The sequence below is a fragment of the Saccopteryx bilineata genome, chromosome X (assembly GCF_036850765.1).
Source record: "Saccopteryx bilineata isolate mSacBil1 chromosome X, mSacBil1_pri_phased_curated, whole genome shotgun sequence".
NCBI lineage: Eukaryota > Metazoa > Chordata > Mammalia > Chiroptera > Emballonuridae > Saccopteryx > Saccopteryx bilineata.
In genome coordinates this window covers 67,638,521-67,656,658 of record NC_089502.1, presented here as the reverse complement: position 1 = coordinate 67,656,658, position 18,138 = coordinate 67,638,521, and the positions used below count along the sequence as shown (strand labels likewise).

At 38.1% G+C, this 18,138-nt stretch overlaps 1 protein-coding gene across 1 annotated transcript in view; it reads right to left on the bottom strand.

Moving 5' to 3' along the window:
- Positions 1–15,252, bottom strand: part of BRWD3 (bromodomain and WD repeat domain containing 3) — a 132,500-nt gene extending 117,248 nt beyond the window's left edge. Inside the window, exons 1-5 of the mRNA XM_066248791.1 lie at positions 15,012–15,252; positions 14,829–14,887; positions 14,604–14,633; positions 14,128–14,187; positions 578–728 (exon numbers count right to left, since the gene is read on the bottom strand). Coding sequence (XP_066104888.1) covers positions 578–728; positions 14,128–14,187; positions 14,604–14,633; positions 14,829–14,887; positions 15,012–15,042 — 331 coding nt within the window. The 5' untranslated portion in view covers positions 15,043–15,252. The remainder of the gene's footprint in view (positions 1–577; positions 729–14,127; positions 14,188–14,603; positions 14,634–14,828; positions 14,888–15,011) is intronic.
- Between the last annotated feature and the right edge of the window lie 2,886 nt (positions 15,253–18,138).

Below are 18,138 nucleotides of genomic sequence, written 5' to 3'. Positions count from 1 at the left end.
ACTAAGAGGAAATCTTAACACCTAATTTCACATTACTAGTTTATATATTTTATATATTGGGATTCCATGTAAAAATTTGAGAAAAGTCTATAAAAGGCTGAAATACTGGAGGAGAGAAACTGCTATTCAACAGTTACTTACGGGTTGATATTTTGTTTAAATATTTTCAATTCTAGTTTTACATATCATTATTTTCATTTACTTGTTATATAATATTCATGTGATCAGGATGATATTAAGACTCATAAAGACTGAGAACATTAAAATGTAATTTATGCTGTACTAATAGAGCAGGAATCTTTTGAGATCTCTATTTCATGGAATTATAAAGATTTTATATCCTTTGCTTGTATGGTATTAATTGTTTTACAAAAAAGAGGAGCTCCTTTTAGGCCTTAAACATTTACTTGTACACTAAGAAAATAAAACAATATTGGTAAAATAAGAAAACCTAGAAGAAAAAAAAAGAAAAGAAAAAACCTAGAAGAAAAACAGTATTTAGAAAAGTATGGAAACATTTACTTAATATAAAAATATGCTGGTCTCTACTCCTTCATCGAAGAACTGAAAATCTTACCTTTGGCATCCCGTAACAGAGATTGCCGACCAACACCTAGCAAAGTCTGTACCCCAGGAACACTCTGAGGGATCTCCTTATCTAATAAGGGACCAATCCGCTCACAAATTTTAAGGAGGTAGTCCGGAGGAATGTGTGCATTGGCTGCCACCTAAAAAGCATAAATAAAACACAGGAAAATAAACTTCTTTAAAAACATTAATTGGTTCCATTACCAAACTGTCCCATCAAGAAGCCAAGTACAGTTTTAAAACACAAAATCAGTAAAATGTTTTAAGTACACTGCTCACAAAAATTAAGGGATATTTTATAGCTTCATATTCATTTTGAAATATCCCCTAATTTTTGTGAGCAGTATAGTTACTATGTCAACCAACTTTAAGATATAGCTACAAGTATCTAACACGTTTAAATAATATGACATTTAAAGGACATGACACTCTTAGCTTACTTTTAAATACCTTTATTAAGTAATTTGCTTAGCTGTTAATCTTATGAAATAAGGCCTACCAAACAGCAAAAGTGAGTATGCCTAAAATCAAAGAAGTACAAAGATGGGTGAAGTGTACCATACTTGATATATTCAGTACTAATGAACTGGTCAAGAATCTAAGGATTTAGATTCTATTTAAATGATAAAAATATAAACAAAGGTATTACTTTCATCAAAATTAATCTCTATAGAAAACACACTTAATAAAGCAGAATTGTTTTTCCTAAAATAGCTAGTTTACAAAAGAACATCAAATGATCTTATAAACACCATGCTCTAAACAACTAAGTTGTGTACTTTAATTTCATTGCAATGTCAATGGTTTTTAAAACACACAAGTAAATTTCTGGAGCTACTTAAGATGTTACTGAGACAATAAAACATAACTATTTTTCATTTTTTAAAATCTAAGCTAATGTTCAAGTTCCTGATGTATTTCAAAAAATAATTTTGTAAATCATCCCTAGTGATCACCAGAAGACAAAAGGTATGTTTGATAAATATATGATCACTGAATCATGAATGAATAAAAACCAAAGTAAAATCTTTTTTTTTTTATTCATTTTAGAGAGGAGAGAGAAAGGGAGAGACAGAGACAGAGAGGGAGAGAGAGACAGAGAGAAGGTAGGGAGGAGCTGGAAGCATCAACTCCCATATGTGCCTTGACCAGGCAAGCCCAGGGTTTTGAACCGGCGACCTCAGCATTTCCAGGTCAACGCTTTATCCACTGCGCCACCACAGGTCAGGCCAAAGTAAAATCTTGCAATGTAAAGCCTATTATAAGCAATATTATATAATTTAATAAAGAAAAACCATTAAATTCTCTTATCAGGGTGTCTTTCTGTTTTCTTAGGAAACAGGTCAATGGTCCACAATCTAACATGCATTCAGAATTCCTGGAATAATTAATTCCATTGTGATTTTCAAAATGACTTCCTGCCTGACCAGGCGGTGGTGCAGTGGACAGAGCATCAGCCTGGGTTGCTGAGGACTCAGTTGTGTAAGCTCGAGGCTGCCAGCTTGAGCCCTGGGCTCATATGACTTGAACATGAGCTCACGAGCTTGAGTGAGGGGTTACTGGCTTGAGCATGGGGTCATAGCCATGATCCCACGGTTGCTGGCTTGAGCTCAAATGTCTCTGGCTAGAAACCTAAGGTCACTGGCTTAAGCAAGGGGTCACTCACTCTGATGAAGCCCCCTGGTCAAGGCACATAAGAGAAAGCAATCAATGAACAACTAAGGTGTGCAACTATGAGTTGATGCTTCTCATCTCTCTCCCTTCCTGTTTGTCTGTCCCAGTCTTTCTCTCTCTCCTCTCTCTCTCTCTCAAAAAAAAAAAATTTTTTTTTCTGCGCACTATCTTTGTAAGTCCCTGCAAAACAACTATTTTCATCTACCCAAATAACTGAGGCCTAAGCAACTGGCATGATGCTCAGGAATGGCAACTTAGCATGATTATTTTAAATATACATCTATTAGGTTTATCTTCTGGGCTGGGACAAAGGATCAAGTACATTCTTTCATTAATTTCTCATTATCTCTGGTTTTGTTTTCCAAGAAAATAACTGCACAGTTCCAACACTTCGGCAGCAGTTGGAAGGGAACCAGGGACAAATGGGAAGGAACAGTCCTGTCAGTCATCATGGCAAAAGCTGGAAAGGGATAGCTTTCTGTCAGACAAAAGCACTAGCAGAAGCTATGGTTCCTTTTCTGATGCCCCATCACCACACATACACAGAGGCCACAGGTGGATGCCGTATCCAAACTTCCATCAACCAGGCTCACACTGTTCACCCACCTAGGTGATTCCCTGAGCTCTCACCTCAATAGCTTGCGGGCCCAACCAAGCCATTTTCAGTGGCTTTTCCATATAGATGGCCTCTCTTGGTTCATGCTTTGTACTTCCCTAAAAATCTCTCAAACAGGCTGCATCTGGCCTCTGCATACCCTGTGTGCCCCTTGTTAAGTGGCCCTAGGCCTGGAACTAGTGTCTGCGGCCTTAGTTCATAGCTTAGAATCTCACAGGCACCACAAATCCCAGCACAAGCAGCAGTCATCTGTACATTGCCCTGTAGCTTGCTCCAAGTGGCACCAGGCACAGCACAGGCAGTGGCTGACCTTGTACCTCCCAGGAGGTCCCAGAACCAGTGTACCTGTTGGACAAGTTCAGACCATGAACATGTCTGAGTACAATCCTACTACCTCCAAGCAACACACTCAGGAGGCAGGACTCAGAGAGCACCAAAGCCCCACTTAAGCAAGTCCTGCTCCACAAGGTTAACTCCTGCACAGCAGCTCATCTGCTATAGTTGCAGCTAGTTCACAAAGTTGATCAGCCTGGAGAGTCAGTCCCTCTCAGTGATGCCAATAGCAAATAAGGCTCAACCACAACAGGCAGTGCATACAACTACACAGGTGTGTACCTGGAGCACCCAGCTCAGTTGACTGGGAAGGCTGTGTCACTGGGTCCTACAGGACACCTACTAAAAAAGTCCTCTCTACCAAGTATGGGAGATGTATCTAATACATAGAAACAAACACAGGGAACCAGCCAATAAACAGAGACAAAAAAATACCTCCCAAATGGAAGAACAGGAGAAATCTCCAGAAAAATAACTAAACAAAATAGAGGGAAGTAATCTATCAGATACAGAGTTCAAAACAATGGTTACAAGAATCCTCAAGCCTGACTGGGCAGTGGCGCAGTGGACAGAGCATTGGACTGGGATGTGGATGACCCAGGTTCGAGACCCCGAGGTCGCCAGCTTGAGCGTGGGCTCATCTGGTTTGAGCAAAAGCTCACCAGCTTGGACCCAAGGTCGCTGGCTTGAGCAAGGGGTTACTCAGTCTGCTGTAGCCCCATGGTCAAGGCACATATGAGAAAGCAATCAATGAACAACTAAGGTGTCACAACAAAAAAGTAATGATTGATGCTTACCATCTCTCTCTCTGTTCATGTCTGTCTGTCCCTATCTATCCCTGTCTCTGACTCTCTCTGTCTCTGAAAAAAAAAAGAGCGCTCAAGAAACTTAGTGATAACTTCAAAAAAAAATAATAAGCATAAAAAGGTCATAGAAACCACAGAAAAGAACCAGTCAGAAATGAAGGATACACTAACTGAAATGAAGAATAATTTACAAGGAATCAATAGTAGAGTACATCAAGCTGAGAACAAAATCAGAAATTTGGAATATAAGGAGGCAAAAAAACACCTAATCAGAACAACTAAAAGAGAAAAGAATCCCCTTCCCCCAATAAAAAGAAGCTTAAGAAGCCTCTGGAACAACTTCAGGCTTACCAACATTTGCATCATGGGGATGCCAGAAAGAGAAGAGAGAGAGCAAGAATTGAAAATCTATTTGAAAAACTAATGTGGAAAACTTTCCTAACTGGGTGAAGGAAAAAGACATACAAGTCCAGGAAGCACAGAAAGTCCAAAACAAGATGAATCCAAAGAGGCCCACACCAAGACACATCACAATTAAAAGGCAAAAGCAGCAAGAGAAAAGCAGTCCACTGCCTACAAGGGAGCTCGTATAAGATTCAGCTGATTTCTCAACAAACTTTGCAGGCCAGAAGAAAGTGGCCAGAAATATTCAAAGTGATTAAAAGGACCCACAACCAAGATTACTCTACCTAGCAAAGCTATCACCTAGAATTGAAGGACATATAAAGAGCTTCCCAGACAAGAAAAAGCTAAAGGAGTTCATCATCACCAAACCAGTATTACATAAAATGTTACATAAGGACTTTTTTAAGAAGAAATAAAAATATGAACAATAAAATGCAATAAATACATATCTATTAACAAGTACACCTGAAAAACAAAATAAAGCCTTGGCTAGTTGGCTCAGTGAATAGTGTTGGCCAGGCACCTGGTTGTTGTAGATGTAATGTACAACATAGTGAAGATACGCAATAATATTCTAATATCTATGTATGGTATCAGATGGGTACAAGATTTATCAGGATGATCATTTAGTAAGTTATATAATGTCTAATCACTGGGTTGTACACTGAAAATAATATAACATTGTATGATTAATTAAATAAAAATGATTTTAAAAAAGTAATAAAATGTTTATTAATACATCAGCAATAATTTTAAAAAACAATCATTAACTAAGCAACTAAAACAAGCTTTTTCTACTTCCCAATTCTCCTGTTGAAGATTTATATTATAAACTATTCAATAAACTTCACAGGTTTAACTTTCAACCTGTACAACAGAAAATTGCTCAATTCCTAAGTGTATTGTTCTAAAATCAATAAAAATTTGATTATGAAACAGTACTACAGAAACATAGATTCTATAAACACAATGGCAATAACTTTTCAGTTTGAACCTGCTAGCTTCTCCTTTAAACAATATTAGCAAGTTACCAAACTATATCACCCCAGTTCTTGCAATAATAGTTTTTTTCTAAATCAAACTTCAGGACTTATAAGTGATACCTAATATTAACTTTAATCTATTTGCATTATTAAAGCTGGAACTTTTAAAAGGTGATCCTTTTAGGCATAGTAACTCTTAACTACCCTTCCTAGAATTATATAGGAATATAATATAAAATAAAATATGAAAAGTATGCATTAAACATTCTATGAAATTTGTGGTTTAATATTATAATCCACACTTTTGTATTAAAGCTCAAATACTCCATTTCCAGTTATTTAACCTCATTTCTCTCTCTGTGCTATAATGGCCAACAAGTAACAAACAAGCACAGTGAGATCTGCAGAAGAAAAGAATTCTCTAAAATAAAGTTCAAGAGTGTAATACAAACTTCTGTAGTATCCTGTAAAACTTCTCCAAGAAGTTAAATTATAGAATCTTTGAATTGGAAGGATCCTTAAACATAATCAAACTAAATCCACATCTTACAATAGGAAACAGAGATACAGAGAAATGAAGTTCGTTGGCCACAATGAGTGGACAGGAGTCTGGTCTCCATGTCCGCTGCTCTTTCTATTACTGTCCTATTAAGGCAGTTGAAAACTTATGAAGATAACACAAAGACTATAAAAAAATAAAACTATAAATTTTAATAAACTGAAAGAAATTAAATGGAGCCTAAATTATAAACCTACATAAGAAGAGCAAATCTAACAACTGAATTAGCACCCTTCTGATAACAGAGGACCAGAGAGAGCTCACTGAGATGATCCCACTCATCATACTTGATTAACAGGAATCCAGCGGGGTGCTAATAAAATGCAAAAGGTAACTACAAATATTGATCGACTTATGACCTATGCAACTTACAAACATTCGACTTTACGACCACAATCGCTAGCCACGACTGCTCCGTGTCTGGCAGCGCAAGCATTACCCAGCTGGGCGTACAACAGTGTGGACCAGCTTCTGGCAGCACTACCATCTCCGCGTGCACCATTTCAACTGTTATCCCAGACTCAGTACAGCAATTTGTGTTTTGTGTCTTGGATATTTTTCATCAAACCCCTCCCAAGGTGTCTGCCAAGAGGAAATTGTCTTTACAAATATTAAACCAGTTGTACTGGTAATGCAGTGTGTTACTTAAACCTGACGAATGTAAAAATAGGAAACAAAATGGTGTAGAGATGATACAAATGGCATAAAATGAACAAAGAAAATCATGATATATAACAATAATGAAAGAAAATGATAAAATATGACTTAAAGATTTTTATAACATCATTTCACAGTACTGTACATATAGCCTACTCAACTTACGACCAAATCGTGTTACGACTGGTCTGTCGGAACCAAATGTGGTAATAAGTCGAGCACTAGCTGTACCTAATATTGGGGGTGAGGGCATGTCTGCACGAAAAGCTACATTTGAAATACAAATTTTCAGATGGCTATGATATTTTTATATTGGCTTTTAGAAATAGAAACAGATGAGCAGCTCTAATAAACAAATAAAACAATTATTTGTGTGTTTTATTTCCTAACTAAGATCATGACTACAAAGGTAAAATAAAGAATCAAATTGGGACCATATGCTGAAGAAATAGAATGCAGCATTTATCTAATATTGTAATTTGGGTGGGGGGAGCAGATAGAAAAAGTTCATGTAAGCCATTAATCATATGCTTATTTTTAAATTAAGGACATAAAACAAAACAGATTTTGAAAAATATATCAAGATTTTACATATACCAATATTAGTACATTAGCATGGCATGTTGAAGTCTGAGAGTCTGAATTTTTCAGGTTCTAAAATTTACTAGCTGTTACTCCTTCTGGCCATGTGGTATAGTAGAAAAGACTTAGTAAATTATTCTAGCATCTCCAGTTTCTACCTCTGTGACCTGTGAGGATACTCAATCTCTAAGCCTAAACTTCATCTGTAAAACAGGAGAGTAAAGAAAACCACCTCACAGGACCTGGTAAAAACAAAAACAGGACCATTTACTCATGCACTCATTCATTCATTCACTTAAAGTATAGGGATACAACAGAAAGATTAAAATGCTGCCTAAGGTGACCCATAGTCCCAGTGGGGGAAACAAACTCGCATATAGAAATAAATCAAAGCTACAAGTGCCCAGAGGTTAGTACAGAGAGCTAAGGAAGCAAAGAAGCACAGTGCCAATTTTGGCCTGGGATAGGGGAGAATTCATGTCTAATTTAACACTTGAAGGCTAAGTAAAAGTCCACAAGACAGACAAAGGGAAGATAGGGCATTCCAGACAGAAAAATGCACTCCCACTCAGTGAACTCAAAGCATGGCATATACTATATCCTCAATGCTTAAGATGCCCTTCCATAATGTTAAGCTAAAAAAAAAAGTGTACATAAAATAATCAACTAATGAATGCACAAATATGTGGAACAAGTCCATGTTTCTCTCTCCTTCCTTCCTCTATCTCTATAAACATAATAATAATAACAACAACACTCTCCTTAGGTTCTCTCTATGGAACATACCTCCACCCCTCACCCCTTTCCCCAGGTGCATTCTTTTTGCCTCTTTCTCCTTAGCTCCTAAGGCCCTTCCTTCACCTCAGTAACTTGTTTCCTGGGCAGATTTATTCTACAGCTCACTTCTACCTTTGTGACTTTCTAAATAAACTTTCTTTTATAGTTTAAGTCTTGTCTCTGAAGTCCTTCTTTGCCAGAATTCAAGTACGAAGTTTGCTGAACGGAGGTCCTACTAAAAAAAAAAAAAAAAAAGGCACCTACAAAGTATCATGTGATTTTGAAGAAAAAAAAGTTGTACCAAAAAAAAAGACTAGAATAAAACATTAAAATTTTTTCTACAATGGCATATCTAAAATGTAAAACAAACAAAAATAAAATAAACCAATACACAAACATTAAATTGCCTTAAAATTACTATATGCTCACAAAAATTAAGGGTATTTTATAGCTTCATATTCATTTTGAAAGTATCCCCTAATTTTTGTGAGCAGTATATTTTGCTCTACCAAAAAATTATTTACTAACCAATCAATAATAAGTATCAGCCTGACCAGGGAGTGGCGCAGTGGATAGAGCGTCAGACTGGGATGCCGAGGACCCAGGTTCAAGAACCCGAGGTCTCCAGCTTGAGCGCGGGCTCATCTGCTTCGAGCAGAAGCTCACCAGCTTGGACCCAAGGTCGCTGGCTCGAGCAAGGGATTACTTGGTCTGATGAAGGCCTGAGGTCAAGGCACATTTGAGAAAGCAATCAATGAACTACTAAGATGTCGCAATGTGCAATGAAAAACTAAAAATTGATGCTTCTTATCTCTCTGTTCCTGTCTGTCTGTCCCTGTCTATCCCTCTCTCTGAATCTCTGTCTCTGTAAAAAAAAAATAATAATAATAATAATAATAATAATAAGTATCAGTAAAGAATGAGAATACACAAATGATACTAATTTCAAATTTGGCAAAGGTGTTTTCAGGACAATATTTTATAAAGGAACATTCACCCCAACAGCAACAACTCTCATCATTTTCTTCTTTTATTTTTTATGATTTTATTTGTTGATTTTACAGAGAGGTGGGTGGAATGAGAGGTTTCAACGTATAGGTTCTTCACTTTAGTTGTTTATTGCTTGCTAGTTGTATGTGCCTTGACCAGGCAAGCCCAGAGTTTTGAACTGCCACCCTTAGTGTTCCAGGTCAAGGGTCAATCCACTGCTCCACCCCAGGCCAGGCTCTCATCATTTTCTTTATATCATCTCATTTGTGCTAAGATACCAGTTTTCCTAGGACTAATGATAAATCTCCCAAAGGATTTTAATTATCTAAGGTATGTACCTAGAACCCTAGCGTGTGTGTGTGTGTGGGGGGGGAAGGCCAAGGATGAATCGAGACAAATAGCTTCAGTCAATGTATTACAGAAAGAATGACCACGTGGCTCAAGCAAATCAGTAGTAAAGAAGACTAGTTTTCAGCCCCTGGTTGGTGGTTGGGTGGTTGGGTATCTGGGTAGTTGGTTGGAGCATTGTCCCAATAATTAAGGTTGCAGGTTCGATTCCAGTCAGGACACATACAAGAATCAACCAATGAATGCATAAGTAAGTAGAATGACTAACCAATGTTTCTTTTTCTTTCTCTCTCTAAAATCAGTGTTTTTTTTTTTAAAAAAAAAAGAATACTAGTTTTCAGACATTCATTGCTCTCTGCCATAATACCTATGAGTTAGCATTATATTCACACTGAGCTTGAGCAATACATGCTTTCTGGTTTCCCAAGATGCATTCTGTTCTTCCTAACGATGGCTGTGTATCCACACAACAGTTAATAAATCACACATGCTTAAATTGCTTCCACACTGAGGGATGCAATAACTACGCTACCAGCACTCAAAGATACTTTTCTAACAGACAATGTAAGTTATTACTAGTAATTAAAGAACAAGAGCTGGGTAAGGTAAGAAATAGAGAAAACAGGTATCCAAATGTGGTGTTTTAAAACGATGAGTATAAATGAGATGTGAAAACACTTTTAAACTTAAATACGTTATATGCAGATATAAGTTCTTATAATGACTTCTCATTATAGATACATGTATTCTTTTTAAAGATAGTAGTGAACATACAATCTTGATGAAAGTTTTTGAAGAGCATACAATTGCTTCAAGTTATTTGTATATAAAATAAAGGTAATACAATCTATGTCATTTCAAATGTAAACATTAATTGGTACTTTCAATCGTATAGATGGTAATATTGAACAAATATAAAAATATATACCACATCTAAAGATAACTATGCCTTTGGGCAGTATTATGATATGAGTACCCTTAAAATGATTAAAAATCTTAAAATTGACTTTGAAAAGTTTCCAAGTCAGCATTTTAGTATATGAATGTGTATATTAACAAAAATTGCTTATTTAAACACATGCGTCCCCCTCATTACTCTGTCCTCCCCAATAAAGCCCCATGGAGGAAGTAATAAAATATCCAACAATTCAACAGGGTCACCACAAATGAAAGAACATCTGTAATTATTTAAATTACCTACCTTAAGATGAATTGTAAGAAGCAAATCTAATTCTATTATGTTGTAAATAAGTCAAGCAGATATGAAGAAAAAGACCCAGATCAAACTTCAGAAACAATCACGATCACTTCCAAATCTCCTTGTAACATTAATTAAAATTCTTAAAATTAACTTAGAATGTTTTATTTTGGATGCCATATTCAAAAACCATACAGTTTAACATAAACTGACTAACATTTCATGCACTGACATGTTTTAAAAGCATTTCAGGTCTGGATATATCAATACTTGCTTGCCAGTAATTAACAAAAGAGTACCTTCCCTTATAGTCCAAATTTTAATTAAAACATTAAATCAGATTGAAAAACTAAAAAGGAGGACTTTCTAGAATATGTAATAGGGACAGGAGTTAGCAACTTATTATCTTAATATTCTTCTGAATAAATCAAGTTAAGCAGTACAGACAATTTCAGCAAAAGTATGCACATGGATAGAAAGGCAGGATTTTTTAAACATGTAGTATATACATAGATGTTCAACCCCAATTCAGTATTTTGAATATTTGTGTATAGTCCTTCACCTCTTCATTACGCATTTGTATTCTTTCTTTTTATACCTCCTTACATCTTAAATGTGAAGTGTTGTTATATAATTTAACATACCAGATTGTACTACTTATTAATACTGTTAAGTACATATATGACTATACTACTCATTAATATTTTGCCCTAAATTCCAATCCAAAATATGTAGGTAAATCAAAGATCATACTGTATAAATCTATTGTTCTAATACCATTTTTAAAAATACCTACCCCATGCAGCATTTGAGATCTTGTTTCCCGGCATATGTAGTCAGTTTGGCTCAAAGAAACTCATAAAAGTTCTCAAAAAAAATAAATACTACCTCAAGGGAGAAAAAAAATCCATCTCTTCCATAATGAAGCTACTCAAAATCAGAGGTCAAATGTGTAATAATTTAAATCAACAATACAACTGCTGAATCTAGAATCAATTTAACACTACCCACTCAATTCTCTGCCACTACACTTCTTTTCCTTCTATTCAAAATCTCACTCAGCCCTGTCTCTTCTTCTATTACAAAGAAATCTATAGACAGAGAGCAAGACATTTGCTAAAATAAGACCATAGTATCAAAATGGAATATTCCTAGAAAAAGTGGATCCCGGCATGGAAAAATAAAACCTAAGTGTTCAAATATAAAAATTAAATTAAAAACAAGACTATTTAACTATAAACAATGTTCAAACAATAGAAGAAATTATGTGTATACAAAAATAAAAATATGAAACCACGTAAAATGATAAAAGTGAAAATCAAGTCTAGGTAGGGATATACAAATGGATTAACAATTAAAAAAATAACTGGTTAAAGTTTAAGCTTCATTAACAATGGAAAAAAGCTAATTAAATCAGCTAGGAACTACTTTCACCAATTAAGGCTACCAAAAGATGTAAAAAAAAATTAAAAATTCACTGTTAAGTACCTAGATGGTGAAACTATAAATTAGGATAATCTATTTTCCAGGAAGTAATCTTAGAATATATATAACTAGAGCTATAAAAATAATGCGACCCTTTGACCTAATAACTCCACTTTAAAAGTACAGCCCAGGAAAAAAACTCAGAGAAAAGAAAAGAAGAAAAAAAAAAGCAGAAAGACGAGTTAACTATGCAAATATATTAGTGAAAAACTGGAAGTAACTAAAGTGATCAACTGGAAGTTAAGTTCTAATCACAGCAGCTTAAATACAAATGAATATCTTATTATTATTAAAATAATGAGTAGTCAAATACAGATAAGCATATGTATAAGTGTTAAGGAAGAAAATATAAAGCATAAAATGGACATTGATTACAACTACTTAAAATATGTCTTTACAATATAAGAAAAGGAAATCCAATAGACTGGGCTTTTCGTGTGTGTGTGTGTGTGTGTGTGTGTGTGTGTGTGTGTGTTAGGAGACCCTCTATTTTTAATAATTTTGGTGTTCATTTACTTTCTGTTACTGTTAAGTTAACCTTTAAACAACTTTTTCCTTTTAAGTCTTTTCTACTTACTTAAAATGACCCACTTAGAGAAAAAAGTAAACAAAAACATTTTAAACACACCTAAGTACAAAACTCCATCTTCAACACCACATTAGTCATTAAATGTTAAAATATATATTGGTAGGCACTGTTGTTGCCCTTTTTTAGCAGCACTTAAATTCAATAAAAAGTCTGAGTACTAATTAAACTAATAATAATATATATATAGTTATATATATATATATAGTTTTTAAAAACTATATATATATATATATATATATATATATATATATATAGTTTTTAAAAAAATAATTTTTGTCCACCTGTGAATTTTTTACTATGAGAACAGATGGTGGAGTTTATCCTTATCACAATCATTGTACCATTTTCTGTGATTTGCGAAAAATAAGAAAAATAGCAGATTTGGTAATCATTACTGTGGCCTCATTATTGTAATTTAATACAAAGAGAAATGCCAAATTAACACCAAAGCAATTAAAATACTGTCTTATTGCAAACAAATTTTAAATCATTTTATTTATATTTAGAATCTACCATACCCCTCCAACTTTTTAAAACTTTGTTCGATTTTTCCCCATTTGAGTTTTATTTGAAAGATGGCTCAATTTAGATTTTTAGTAACATCACACTTTCATTTTTTTCATTTCTTTCTAATTCACTGGGCCAGTGGCTAATACAATAAAACAGCCTCCCCAAAATAAAAAAGATCACTTTTTTTGTGTGTATCAATGCTAAACAGAAGGTACATTTACACTATAAATTATATCTGTAGGAAAAACAACAGTTAATCTAATGCCTTTGGCCCTTTACTGAAGTACGTTCTATTTTAGAATCTGGCCATTGTTGTCTCCTTGTAAGCCTAAAATCCTGTTTCATCAATTCTCAAAAGGTCACAATCTATAGCTGTTATTTAATATTGTGCACAAATTCGATTTAATCATGATTTGATGAGCTGTTTTATAAAATTTGAGATATACGATTGTTTTTATTCAGTACTCGAAATTTTGGAATTCGCTCAATACTCCCTATTTTTAATTGTCGTTTTTCTCAATCCGGGTCCGTCAACTCCCCTCCAGAGCCCCCTCCCTCGTCCCCCACCCCCCAAAAAGACTGAGCCTGGCCTCAGTTCCCGTATTTCGTGCCAGGACCAACCAGAAACCCGTTTTCTTCCACTAATCCGGAACTCCGTGCTGTTACCAATGCTGCTATTGGCCAGCGTCAGCCCATGGTACGTGCCCCAAGATAACCCCCTGGTTTCTCTCCCTTTTCCCCCTACAATGGGTCTTCCCGATGTTTGCTACATATTCCTCATCCACATTACCGCATCTCTGATAACCAAGTCACGTTCTACAAAGTTCTCGGGTGTTAACAAGCGAGGCCAAGGGGAGGGCAAGATAGGCTTTCTCCGACTCGGGAGGGGGGAAGGGGCAGCCGCTCCTCAGCTCCACACGGAGCTCGAGAGCCTCGCAGGCTGAGGGGTCGAGGGCGGGCTAGGGGAAGCAGATGGGGAGGGAGCAGAGAAAGAGTTGGGGTAAGTTGCAATGAAAACTTTCCTCACCAGATCCTCAAAGCTTCTCCGATGCTCCTTCCCCTCCCAGTCTAAGCGGCGCGGGATCAGCTGGGGGCCGGAGAAAAGAAAGGAGGGGGGCAAACGATCAAGGCCAAGCCTCTGCTCCCCATCAGCCCGAATCCGCCCGGGTCCCGGTCCTCAACCCTTCGGCGTCTTGATTTCTCTCGGCCGTGGAGCTCTGACTCCAGAGCTAGACTAGTCGTGTGTGTGTGGGGGGGGGGGGGGGGCGAAGGAGAGGAAACGCTGAAAAACCGCCTCCCACAGGCATAAAGAGGGGGCGAGCTGAGACCCCAGCGACACCCACCCCTTTTGAGGGAAGCAGCCGGTTCACCCCAGTGACAACAGCTCTGAGTGCCCAGATTCCAGCCTCCCAGTGGGCCCCTGCCCTCCGTCCCAGCGCCGCACTCCCGCCCGCCAGCCCCCCCCCCCAGCCCTCCCCACCTCTCCCCGAGGGGGCTCCGTACCTGATGCTCTTCGAGCTCCTGCACTAGCACCTGAGCAAAAGGGAAAGACGGATGTGAGGAGCCGCTTGGCCCAGCGGTCCCTTCCTCCCTCCCTGCTTCAAACAGTCGCTGATGGCAGGACTAGTACAGGCCGGCCATTCCTTCGGCCGAACCGCGCACCCCGCTGCCTCGACTTCCCCTTCGGGACCATTCCCCACGACTCCCACATCTCCTTCTCCCTCTCACCTGAGCGGATTTGTTGCAGGGTCCGGACTGCAAGAATCTAGCGATCAGGTAATACAGCTCTAAGAAAGAGGGGGGCAGAGGTTAAGAGGGAGGCAAAGAAGAGAAATAGAAGCTGTTTCAAAGGATACTGACATCCGTCGCGCTAAGCCCCCATCCCCTTGGCCCTTCCACACAGCTACCCACCGGCTTCGATCTGTGTAGGTGCCGCCGCCATCCTTTTCCCAACGGAGTTTGGGGGCTTCGATCCGGAGGGGCGAGCAGTGGCGGGTGGGGGCGCTTCCTCTATTGTACTGAAGCCCCCATGTCCTGGAGTCCCGCCGTATCCGCTGCACTCTTCGTCCTAGTTTCGGTCTCTCTCGGATTCATCGCATCACGTTTCGACCCATAGATATTCTAGCCCTAGAGCTGAGGAGGCGGAGGAGGAAGGAGAGGGAGAGAGAGAAGAAGAGGGAGGAGTCCAAGTGGCGGAGGGGTGGGCGGGGGTAAAGGGGGTGGAGAGAGGGGAAGGTAAAAACTGTGAGAGGGACCTGCAGCGCCGATGTTTCGCCGCCAGAGGCACCAAGGGAGCAGCCTGGCCTCGATTCTCCCAGATGGCCAATGGTTGCCTAGCTACTGCTCCCGGAAGGAGGGGGAGGTGCTAGCTGGGGGCTGACGCTCTATCAGCCCCTGTAGAACTCTATGGTGCCGTTCTCTTCACTGGTCCCTACAATCGGTTGCCTTTCCTGTGCGGGCACTCGGACCCTTTCCGTTGGAGGAGGTTTCCCTGTGGTGTGATCATGAGAAACACGTGAGGCGCTGGCTTGACTCAGCGGCTTTTTTTTTTTTTTTTCGTTTTCCCCACAGAACCGAGGAGGTTTTGTTTTTTGTTTGTTTTTTTTTGTTTTGTCTCTACTCCCTGGAAAGGAGGCTAGCCGCTAAAGGATCTTGTTTCTAAGGAAGGAAAAGGAGCCCCTACTTCATCATTTCTCTTTAAAACGATTTTGTATCAGATGAAAGTGCTGTACTTATCAGTCCAGAGTGCAGGGCTCATATTGTTATACAGGAAGACCAGTTCTGAAAATGTCCCCCGATTCTGGTAAATATTGCAGGAGGAGTTTGCTGTCACACACAAAGCATTTTATTCTGTTACCTCATGAAAGTTCCACATGTGCTTCCATCTCTCCCATTGCTGTAGGATAAATTTTAATTGTGTATTCAAATACTGCCAGAGCATTTTATATTAACCATGGATTTGCATGTATGCAAGGTAGTATTGTACAGGTTTTTGGCAACATTTGGTAATATATAACCCCATACACTTAGTACAGTACCGACCTGCAGTGTTTGGTTTATTGAAATCTTAAATGTTCAAAGTATTTGTACAGTGATTGACACACATAGTGTAAAGCCAGTAGCCTCAGCTACCATCACAGCCTCACAGCCGCCTGGCCTGTGCAGGTTCGAATTTGATTCAGATGGTAATGAACCGATTGAGCCAAGAATTGGTGGGCCATTACCTTTAATCCTAGCTTGCACCCAGCAGGTGAGAAATACACACAATGGGAAAACATTTCCCTTTCCATTCAGGGCTCTCAAAGCCACTGACTTATCTGAGTTTCCTAGAATCAAAGGTTTCTAGCTCACCAGCCTTATTCACCTCTGTTCCCCATCTCCTTCTCTCTGCACAAACTCTGCACCAACTGGCTTCTCACTCAGCACTCTTCCATCTGCCTCTTCTCTCCTCCACATGGCCTTTCTCTACTCTCCTCTCTAATGCTAATCTCAGGAACCAAGAGAAAGCAAGCTACCAGTCTGCCCCATTTTACAGTGTAGAAACCAAAACCTTTAATCCAGTATACAAACAAGGAAGTCTCTGACACAAAGTCACTTATCTGAGATATAATGGGATTCCTCATGACAGTGCACCACCCCACATCATGTAACAGTCAAGGATGTGGGGAAAAGCTTAGTCTTAAAACTAAGCCTTAGGCTATAACCACCCTGCCTGCTTACAGCCTGTCCCCCATACCCAATGCAAACTATAAGCGACCAAACATATATTTACAAACTTATTTGACCAACACATAGTAAACTGGTTCTCCTTACCTACTTTCCCTTCATATTCTGTTCCCACCTCAAGCCTTGTCCAAAAGAAGTAATTAATAGAAACGGAACCAGATGACACCAGAAATACTGTTTAAACTGCATGTACTGTTTACATTGAAACATTGAAGTTCAGCCATGGCTGGATAGCTCAGTTGGTTAGAGCATCCTCTGGAAGCCCAGAGATTGTCTGTTCCATTCCTGGTCAGGGCACATAGGGAAACAGATTCCTCTCTCTCTTTCTCTCTCTCTCTCCCTCTCCCTCTTCTCCTCCCCTTCTCCCTCCCTCCCTCTCTTGCTAAAAATCAATAAATAAAAATTTTAAAAATAAATATTCAAATTTGAAGGTTAACCTTATTACGTTTAGGGTTGGAGTCTTAGGAATTTGCTTTCCTCACTCGGAGCTCAGCTATTGACCACAGTGAACCTAGAATGACAATATGCTGATACAAACTTAATGTAGATCAGTTAGTTCTCACTCTGGTCATGTTTTTACCCCTCAAAAAGAGATAACCACACACAAGGTACTTGTGATATGATAGAGCTGTCTTTGGTCATTATGGTAATAGTACTTGATAAAGCAAATATCATTCAAGTGAATAAATTAGATATTGGAAAGATACATAATCCCTTAGACAACTCATTACAGTTTAGCAAAACACCAGATTGAATTCTTTTATAGTTCAAGTGTAATATATATAACATTTAACATCAAGCCATTACCATATGCTAAGAACTCTTCCTTATTCAGTCTTTATAATGACCCTAGGAGTAGGTTCTTTTGTTATCCCATTTTACAGATGATAAAAAATGACTATATGACTTTGGACAACTCAAATTCTGTAAACCTTATTTCTCATCTGTAAAATGTGAGTAAGACTTCTTGTCATGCCCACTTCATAGGAATTGCTGCAAAAGTTATGTGAATTTATTTGTGTTATATAGCAAAATTTATAGATCATTGGTATTTGGTATTCCAATGACTGCTTCAGGGTCAATCTGAGTGCAGTCCAGAAAGAAAAGTCACACAGTTATTTTAATAGAGAAGGTTTAAAATACAGACTGATTAATAAGAATAGGAGATTGGAATAATGAAGGATTACCTAGTAAGGAGTAAAGAGAATTCTAAAGAATATAAGAATAACAGATATAAGATAAACTATAACACCAGATAGACCACTACCCCTAAAGCTAAAATAGAATATTCGAACCCCTATTCTATAACCAT